Source organism: Anolis carolinensis, chromosome 6 (assembly GCF_035594765.1).
Source record: "Anolis carolinensis isolate JA03-04 chromosome 6, rAnoCar3.1.pri, whole genome shotgun sequence".
Classification (NCBI taxonomy): Eukaryota; Metazoa; Chordata; class Lepidosauria; order Squamata; family Dactyloidae; genus Anolis; species Anolis carolinensis.
In genome coordinates, this window is record NC_085846.1 from 42734017 (window position 1) to 42744442 (window position 10426).

The window sequence follows — 10426 nt, forward strand, 5'->3', positions numbered from 1 at the left end:
ATTAAATGTAATATTAAATATAATAATACACGAATATAATATGACAATAATGCTAAATGAATAAATTAAATAAATGAATATTTTATTAAATATGATAATAAATGTTATTATGTTTCATATTATACATTATTCAATATATTTTTTCATATTAAGTATGAATGTTTCATATTATATTTTTCATATATTTTTCTTATTATATTTTATATTTCATTTATTATTATTATTATTATTATTATTATTATTATTATTATTATTATTATTCTATACCTGGCGCAGAAGTCGTGCTTGTGGAAGGTGTTTGCGGCCAGTGGGAAAACCTCCAGGAAAGCCCAGAGCGTCACGCACGAGTCGCACACGTACCGCACGATATCCGCCAGGTCCTAGCGTCAGGAGAATTATATGTAATTATACATACAGTAGAGTCTCACTTATCCAACGTTCTGGATTATCCAACGCATTTTTGTAGTCGATGTTTTCAATACATCCTGATATTTTGGTGCTAAATTCGTAAATACAGTAATTACTACATAGCATTACTGCGTATTGAACTACTTTTTCTGTCAAATTTGTTGTATAACATGTTTTGGTGCTTAATTTGTAAAATCATAACCTACCATACATACTCGAGTATAAGCCGAGGCACCTAATTTTACCACAAAAACCGGGAAAACTTATTGACTCGGGTATAAGCCGAGGGTAGGAAATACAGCAGCTACTGGTAAATTTCAAAATAAAAATAGATACCAATAAAATTACATTAACTGAGGCATAAGTGGGGTAAATGTTTTTTGAATATTTACCGTATTTCGAAGAAAAACAGTAAGCTAACTCTGTAAGTGCATAAGTAGGGTCAACAAAAACAATATGGTATCAACAATAACTTTATAATAATAATCATCATCATTATCATCATCAACAACAATAACAACAACTCCCTTTGTATCCTGTTCTATCTATCTCCCCATGGGGACTCAGGCCGGCTTCGAACATAGTAACAGGCAAACGTTCAATGCCTATATAAACAATGCAGGGCTAGATATAGCTCTATAATTATATATACTATTTTCAAATTTGCATTTCCCCCCTGAAAAGTTTGCAAATCCTTTGTGCATTTCCCTCCTGCAATATTTGCAAGTCCCATTTATCTATGTTTACATCTATCTAGACATCTCTGTGTGTGGGTGTGTGCATATTTTAAAGGCCTATATCTATATTAATATCTATCTATCTATATATAGAGAATTATATCTTTATAGGACTTGCAGAGACTTGCAAACATGTGAAGGGAAATTCATATATAAAATTAATGTATACATATAGGTACAGATATACAGGTACATGGAAATCTCTAGATATCTATATGTATATAGGATTTGCAAAGACCTGCAAACATATGAGGGGAAAATTCATATAATAAATTAATGTATTTGTAGGGGGAAATCTATATATTATTTACAAGCTTTGGGGCATGCATTTGCCCAAGGAAGAAATGCAAGCAAAGCCCTCCTAAAAACAACTTTGGCCTCTTTTCTCCTCCCCTTTCCCGCCTCTTTTATTTCTCCCTCTTTCAAACTTTTCCTTAATCTCTCCTTATTATCCAACATATTTGCTTATCCAACATTATCTGCTGGCCCGTTTACATTGGATAAGTGAGACTCTACTGTAATAAAAGAAATATAAATAAAAAACAGTAATATGGGTGTCTTCCTGCCTACCTGGAGGGGCATGTCGTGCGGGGTGGGCCGCGGCCGCTCTCCCAGCTTCTGGGGCGTCCCTTCGCCCGACGCCGACGCTAAGCCGCACCGCTCCAGGACGCTCCCAAAGACCTACGTCAAGAATCACCACCACAGTCACAATGCTGGTAAGTCAAGGAAGGCGAAGGCAGAGTCACGAGACCGAGACACAGACCTGGAGGACGGTGGGAAGGGACTCGTCCAAGTCGGCAAAGTAGCTCGGCTGCTGCGCAAACACGTTCTCTGAAGGACAGGATGATAGTATTATTATTATTATATATTAAATATTATTATACACAATTATTATTATCATTTATTATTACTAATAAAACTCTGGACGTTATGCCCATAAGGAGACAGTCACATTATGTTAGGTTTCCTAACATTATTATATTATTATAATTTTTTTTTATACTACAACAACAATGTGGACGTACGTATCATCTTGTGGAGGAGGGGCCCGTTGCCCTTCCCGAAGAGGACGCAGAGGTCCATGATTTTGGGGATGTCGAACAGGAAGTGGTTGTAGACAATCTCCCCGAAGGCCGGCGGAGAAAGGAAGTGCTCCTGAGGACAGAGAAAGGAAGGCGGAGATTGGAGACAGACCTTCAGTAGACACACATAAATATGTATCTATGAGAGGGATGTTTGCTCTGACCGGGGACTCCTTGTGAGTGGACATTCGGAGGAAGGTCATGAAGACGCCGCGGTGGAGCCGCCTCTGGACCGCCTCCACTTCCGGGGACACGTGTTCGTCGTCATGCGTGGCCGTGGCGTCGAACTTGCGTGGGGCCGAGCTCAGGAAGGCGTCCAGGGTCTTCTGCAGGCGCTCGTCAAAGACCACCTCCATCCCAGAGACATTCCAATATTCATTATATTATTATTATTATATTTTATTTTATTATAAATAATATAATGTAATATAATAATCTAATAAAAATAATAAAATAATGTTGTATTATTATACTATTCTATAATGTATTATAATTTATTATTACTATATATATAATATTTTATTATTATAATAGTATTCCAATATATTACTATTTGTTATTATTTACAGTAGAGTCTCACTCCAAGAATCGCTTCTTCAAGGTTCTGGATTATCCAACGCATTTTTGTAGTCAATGTTTTCAATACATCGTGATATTTTGGTGCTAAATTTGTAAATACAGTAATTACTACGTAACATTACTGTGTATTGAACTACCGTATTTTTCGCTTTATAAAACGCACTTCCCCCCCCCCCCCCAAAATAGAGGGGAAAAGTCAGTGCGTCTTATAAACGCAATATGACCTCACGATGACGTCATGCAGTCGCCCAGGCAGACACGTGTCGACGCGGTCACGCCTCCAGGCGTTCCCACGAGCCCTGCGCTCAAGCCGGCTTTAAGGCCTGCCTCCCATTACATTTTCCCTCCGGAAATGTGAGGGGAAGCCTCGAAAAGCCCACTTCCACGCAGCCGGCGCTCTTCATACCCCCTCATGGAGACATATTTGCACGTGAATGTCTGAATAAATGCCCGAAAGGTGTTCTTTCGAGGGCTGTCCCGTTCTCCCCCGGGTCCTCACCATCCTGAGGGTCGTCTTCGGGGTCCTGCGAGGCGCCGGGAAGCGGGTTCAGGAGCCGCTCCAGCTCCTCCGCCAAGGGCGCCGCCATCTTCCTTGGCCTGGCTTCTCTTCCGCCTTGCCGGCTGCGAGACTTCATTTCCCAGAAGCCCTCATCATTGCAGAGCGCAGCCGAGGCTTCTGGGAGTTGAAGTTCGCGTGCTCTGAGGCGAGCCAATGAGGAGAGAGAGCCGTTGTGAAACTAGGGGGGGGGGGAGAAGGGTAAGGCACAGTATAGGGGCAATCCTAATGCTGCTGTTGACTGGTAATGTCTACATATTACATGTTATTTTATTAAAATGTTCTAGGTCATCTTTTAGTTCAAATTATTTTTCCCCATTTTCCTCCTCTGAAAACTAGGTGCGTCTTATCATCTGGTGCGTCTTATAAAGTGAAAAATACGGTACTTTTTCTGTCAAATTTGTTGTATAACTTGATGTTTTGGTGCTTAATTTGTAAAATCATAACCTAATTTAATGTTTAATAGGCTTCTCTTTAATCTCTCATTATCCAACATATTCGCTTATCCAATGTTCTGCCGGTCCGTTTATGTTGGATAAGTGAGACTCTACTGTATTTATTTACATCATTTCTACCCCGTCTTTCTCACCCGAGGGGACTCAAGGCGGCTTACAATAATAGGCAAAAATTCAATGCCTGACACAATACATTCACCAACAGTTCAGATAAATAAATAACATAACATAGTAATACAAAAATTAAAAACATATCCAAGTTAAAATCCATTCATCTAAAGTCCTCACATGTAAATCTTAGTCCAGACCATGTCATATAGATGTTCTCATATAGGTGTTCTCATTATATTATTTCATTGTGTTATTATATTACCTTACTATTACATTATTATAGTATTCTATAATATTATATTATTACTCATTATTATTATATATTTATATTATTTTATTATATCATTATAGTATTATATTATTACTATTTATTGCTATTGAGTTGTCATTAAACCTATATTATTTTATTATTATGTTCTATTATTATTTTTAACACCTACATGAAACCGTTGGGAGAGGTCATCCGGAGTTTTGGAGTACGGTGCCATCTCTACGCGGATGAAACCCAACTCTACTACTCTTTCCCACCAAACTCCAAGGAAGCCCTTTGGATACTGGACCAGTGCTTGGTGGCTGTGATGGGCTGGATGAGGGCGAACAAGCTGAAGCTTAATCCTGACAAGACAGAGGTCCTCCAGGTCAGTCGCATGTCTGATCGGGGCATAGGGTGGCCACCTGTGCTTGACGGGGTCGCATTCCCCCTGAAGGCGCAGGTCCGCAGCTTGGGGGTCCTCCTGGACTCATCTCTGACACTTGAGACTCAGGTGTCGGCGGTGGCCGGGAGGGCCTTTGCACAACTAAAACTTGTGCGCCAGCTGCGACCATACCTCGTGAAGTCTGATCTGGCTACGGTGGTCCATGCCTTAGTTACCTCTAGATTGGATTATTGCAACGCACTCTACGTGGGGCTGCCTTTGAAGACGGCCCGGAAACTCCAACTAGTTCAGCAGGCGGCAGCCAGGTTCCTAACAGGAGCGAATTACAGGGAGCGGTCTACGCCCCTGTTCAAGGAGCTCCACTGGCTGCCGTTCACCTTCCGGACCCAATTCAAGGTGCAGGTGCTGACCTACAAAGCCCTGAATGGTTTGGGACCCACTTACCTTTCTGACCGCATCTCCCCCTACGATCCTGCACGATCTCTTCGTTCATCGGGGGAGGCCCTCCTCTCGCTTCTGCCTCCGTCACAAGCGCGGTTGGTGGGGACGAGGGAGAGGGCCTTCTCCGTGGCGGCCCCCCGACTCTGGAACGCGCTCCCCAGGGAAATTAGGCAAGCTGCCACCTTGGAAGTGTTCAGGAAGAGCCTGAAAACCTGGCTCTTCAAACAGGCCTTTGAAGAAGTATACTAAACCCTGGTACTAGCGGGTCCTTCTGACCTGTTGTACCTCTTGGTTAACTCCTTGACATAGCCTCAGTGTTCACCCCAGTCCAAGGCTCTTCCCATGACCTTGTAGCACCTTAACTTCCTTCTTGTTTACAAGTTCCACTCAGTGCACTTTGCCCAGCTCATTTTATGTTTTTATTGCTGTGTTTCTCAAGTGTTTTATAATGATTGTGATTTTAATGCCTTTTAAATTTATTTGTGTGTTTTTGTATTTGATATTATTGTATGTTGGTTTTATATCTGTAAGCCGCCCCGAGTCCCTCTGGGGAGATGGTGGCGGGGTACAAAAATAAAATTATTATTATTATTATTATTATTATTATTATTATTATTATTATTATTCTGTTATTACATTGTATTTTATTATATTCTATTATTCTATTTTATTATATTAATCTTTTATATTATTATTATACTATATTGTTATATTATATTATTATTACACTATTATATATTATTAATCATATAATGATATTATATTATATATATATTATTAAATTATATTAGTATATTATAATATTAAATATAATTTAATATGTAATTATTATTTATGATAGTTTATTATATTATCCTATTTATAATAATAAATTAATACATTATTATATTAATATATTATTTAATTATTATTTCTGATTAATTATTCTATTCCATTATATTATCATGAATTGTTATAAATTATTATATCATTTTTATTACATTATATTATTATATTATATAGGAGATTACCTGGGACCAGAATCGGTGGTGTGGCAGGGCGAGGAGCCAATCGAGGGCGTCGGCCAGAGAGGCGGTCCTTGCCAGGAACTCCTCCCACTCTGCGCTGGGCCACGCCCCCTTGGGCGGAGGAGGGCGGTACTGTGGGAAGGCCCGCTCCTTGCTCATCTGGGACGGGTGCTGTCAGTCAATCATCACAACACAATAATAAACAGTAACAATATAATATAATAATAGATATATTATCATATATCATAACAACTATACTAAATATACTATAATAATAATAAAGGTGTTGGTAATAATATAATATAATTATAAATACGATATAAATATACTAATACAGTAGAGTCTCACTCCAAGAATCGCTTCTTCAAGGTTCTGGATTATCCAATGCATTTTTGTAGTCAACATTTTCAATATATCGTGATATTTTGGTGCTAAATTCGTAAAAACAGTAATTACAATATAACATTACTGCGTATTGAACTACTTTTCTGTCAAATTTGTTGTATAACATGATGTTTTGGTGCTTAATTTGTAAAATCATAACCTAATTTGATGTTTAATAGGCTTTTCCTTAATCTCTCCTTATTATCCAAGATATTCACTTATCCAAACTCCTGCCTGACCGTTTAGCTTGGATAAGTGAGACTCTACTGTATTTAGTAAATATACTAAATATATAATAACATAACAATAAATATAATGAACAATAACAGTATAATAATATGTTAATAATAATATAATATATAATAAACATAATATAAATATATGAATATTTAGTAAATATACTAAGGGTTGTTGTATGTTTTCCGGGCTGTATGGCCATATTCTAGAAGTATTCTCTCCTGACGTTTCGCCCACATCTGTGGCAGGCATCCTCAGATGACTCCTCATATACCTCACAACCTCTGAGGATGCCTGCCATCGATGTGGGCGAAACGTCAGGAGAGAATACTTCTAGAACATGGCCATACTGCCCGGAAAACATACAACAACCCTGTGATCCTGGCCATGAAAGCCTTCGACAACAAATATACTAAATATAATAATAAATACGTTACCAATAATATAATATTAAATTCGATATAAATGCAATATAAATATACTAATAATTATATAAATTTTATCATATGAAATAAAATATATAAAATGTATTTATTATATAAAATGTATTTATTACATAAATATAATAAATGCAATATAAATAAGCCGCCCCGAGTCCCCATTGGGGAGATGGTGGCGGGGTATAAATAAAGTTTTTTATTATTATTATTATTATTATTATTATTATTATTATTATATTAATATTTAGCAACTATACTAAATATAATAGTAACTATAATAAACAATAACAATATAATATGCTGATATTCAATATTTATGTTAATGTTTTGTTTCTATTCTATAGTCCATATTACATGACATAATATACTAAATGTCATGTAATAATAAATATATTAAATTTAATAATAATAATAATAATAATGAATAATACCACCAACCAAGGCGGGCAGGGTCTTCATGGTCCCGGTCGCGGCATCCTTCTCCGTCAGGTAGAGTTCGTCCAGCGCTGGCATCTTTCTATGGACACAAGATCATAGATTGAATGGCCTCGCAGCTCCAAAGCCTGGCTGCTTCCCTGAAGAGTCCCCTGATTGGCAGGAATCAATATTTTTTCCAGGCCTATTTAATTGCTCATAGCCATCAACCATAGGTTCAGGCGAAACATCAGCAGAGAGTGCTGCTGGGGGGTTAATTTGTTATTATTATTATTATTATAACTATAAATATTATTATATTATTTATCGATGGATTCATTTATGTATTTAATTACTCATGCCCATTGGCCATAAGGTTCAGGCGAAACATCAGGAGAGAGTGCTTCAACGTTTCCATCTAAGACAGGAAACGATCAGGGTCAGCTAACACCTCCCAATCCCAGGATTCATTCCTCCCCCCGCCCCAGGCAGGAAGCAGCCAGGCTATGAAGCTGCAAGGCTATTCAGACCCCGAGCTCTCTCTCTCTCACCTCAACTCCGAGCTCCGCGCCTTCCTCCTTCCAGCGGACTCGAAGGGCGGGGCTTCCGCTTTGAGGCTCTGTTTCCAGGACGACCAAAGGCACCCTGGGAGTCGTAGTCCGGGGCCGGGGATCGCGGGAATATCACTAGAGGGCGTTGCTGGACTACGAGGCCCAGCATGCAGCGGGGCGCCGCTAGGGCGATTTAAAGGGACAGGAGCCGCCGCGGGACGGTGGGAAGGTCTTGGAATTTTGGATAAGAGATGCTCAACCTATGAGAGAGAAATTTTTGATGATTTCTTCACTGTATGTGTAATTTCATGCATGTACTAGCTGTGCCCAGCCACGCTTTGCTGTGGCAAAGTGTGGTGGTATGGGAAAAAAAGTATTGAGAAATTGGTGGTAGTTAGTACAGTAGAGTCTCACTTATCCAACATAAACGGGCCGGCAGAATGTTGGATAAGCGAATATGTTGAATAATAAGGAGGAATTAAGGAAAAGCCTATTAAACATCAAATTAGGTTATGATTTTACAAATTAAGCACCAAAACATCATGTTAGACAACAAATTTGACAGAAAAAGTAGTTCAATACGCAGTAATGCTATGTAGTAATTACTGTATTTACAAATTTAGCACCCCAAAATATCACGATGTACTGAAAACATTGACTACAAAAATGCGTTGGATAATCCAGAACGTTGGATAAGTGAGACTCTACTGTATATGTTATTTCCTTAAGCTTGTGAATATACAATATTTCTGATTGTTCCTTTTTTGTCTGTTGGAGACAAGTATGAATGCTGCATTAGTCAGAACGATTAGCATTTAATGGCCTTTCAGCTTCAAAGCCTGGCGGTTTCCTCCCTGGGGGAATCCTTTGTTGGGAGATGTTAGCTGGCCCTGATTGGTTCCTGTCTGGAAATTCCGTGTTTTCAGAGTGTTGTTCTATATCTAGTGTTCTGATTTTAGATATTATATTGTTCTATATCTAGTGTTCTGATTTTAGAGTTTTTTTTAAAATACTGAAAGCCAGATTGTGTTCATTTTCATGGTTCACAGCAAAACAATATTAATAACACAGTAGAGTCTCGCTTATCCAACCTTCGCTTATCCAATGTTCTGTATTATCCAACACAGTTTGCCTTTTAGTAGTCAATGTTTTTGTAGTCAATTTTTCAATTCATTGCGAAGTTTTGGTGCTAAATTCGTAAATACAGTAGTTATTACATAACGTTATTGTGTATTGAACTGCTTTTTCTGTCCATTTGTTGTAAAACATGATGTTTTGGTGCTTAATTTGTAAAATCAAAACATAATTTGACGTTTGATAGGCTTTTCCTTAGTCCCTCATTATCCAACATATTCACTTATCCAACATTCTGCCGGACCGTTTATGTTTGTTTGAGAATATTTACCTAGTGGCTTTTACTGGTACAGTAGAGTCTCACTTATCCAACATTCGCTTATCCAATTTTCTGGATTATCCAACACAGTCTGCCTTTTAATAGTCAATGTTTTTGTAGTCAATCTTTTCAATATATTGTGATGTTTTGGTGCTAAATTTGTAAATACAGTAATTACTACATAACATTGCTGTGTATTAAACTGCTTTTTCTGTCAAATTTGTTGTAAAGCATGATATTGTGGTGCTTAATTTGTAAAATCCTTTTTATTCAACATTTTCACTTATCCAACGTTCTACCGGCCTGTTTATGTTGGATAAGTGAGACTCTACTGTAATAGTAATAATAATGACTTCAATAATACGTACTGCTTCTCTCCCTCCTCAGCTTCCTGCCTGGGGAAATCTTGTGTTGGGAGGGTTAGCTGGCCCTGATTGTTTCCTGTCTGGAAGTCCCCTGTTTTCAGAGTGTTGTTCTTTATTTACTGTCCTGAATTTAGAGATTATATTGTTCTGTTTTATTATACCACAGTAATTTTATATATTATATTTATAATCTTATATTATTTGCAGATGTATTATAGCAGAATAGTTCAGCATTGTAGAAAGAGCAGTAACCCAGGTCTTTAGAACAGTGAATGTCACACTGATATTGCATTATATTTTGTCTTTAAGTGTAAATTGCATTCAGCCATTGCCTGAAAGATTAGTGGCTTCCTTTTTTACCATCTTCTAGATCAGCGGTTACCAATCTTTCTTTTTTTAACCAGGGCCCATTTGACCAGGGACCCCTTGACCGGGGACCACTCTGACCAGGGACCACTCTCCTGGCCCCGCCCCGTGTCCTAATAGGTGCCATCACCGCCCCCCTGTATCACTGCAGTGCCTACCAGGGGGCGGTAGCGCCCACTTTGGGAATCACTGATTTTAACCATAAAGCCCCCCCCCCCTTTCCTTTCAATCACGCACTCTAGAC

General features: G+C 38.3%; 1 protein-coding gene across 1 annotated transcript in view; it reads right to left on the bottom strand.

Annotated features, from left to right (window-relative positions):
* ascc2 (activating signal cointegrator 1 complex subunit 2) overlaps positions 1–10426 on the bottom strand; it is a 41050-nt gene that overhangs the window by 12690 nt on the left and 17934 nt on the right. The window contains exons 2-9 of the mRNA XM_062984052.1: positions 8059–8318; positions 7532–7610; positions 6036–6203; positions 2392–2577; positions 2171–2300; positions 1909–1976; positions 1716–1826; positions 268–380 (exon numbers count right to left, since the gene is read on the bottom strand). Of these exons, the coding sequence (XP_062840122.1) occupies positions 268–380; positions 1716–1826; positions 1909–1976; positions 2171–2300; positions 2392–2577; positions 6036–6203; positions 7532–7610; positions 8059–8318 (1115 nt within the window). The remainder of the gene's footprint in view (positions 1–267; positions 381–1715; positions 1827–1908; positions 1977–2170; positions 2301–2391; positions 2578–6035; positions 6204–7531; positions 7611–8058; positions 8319–10426) is intronic.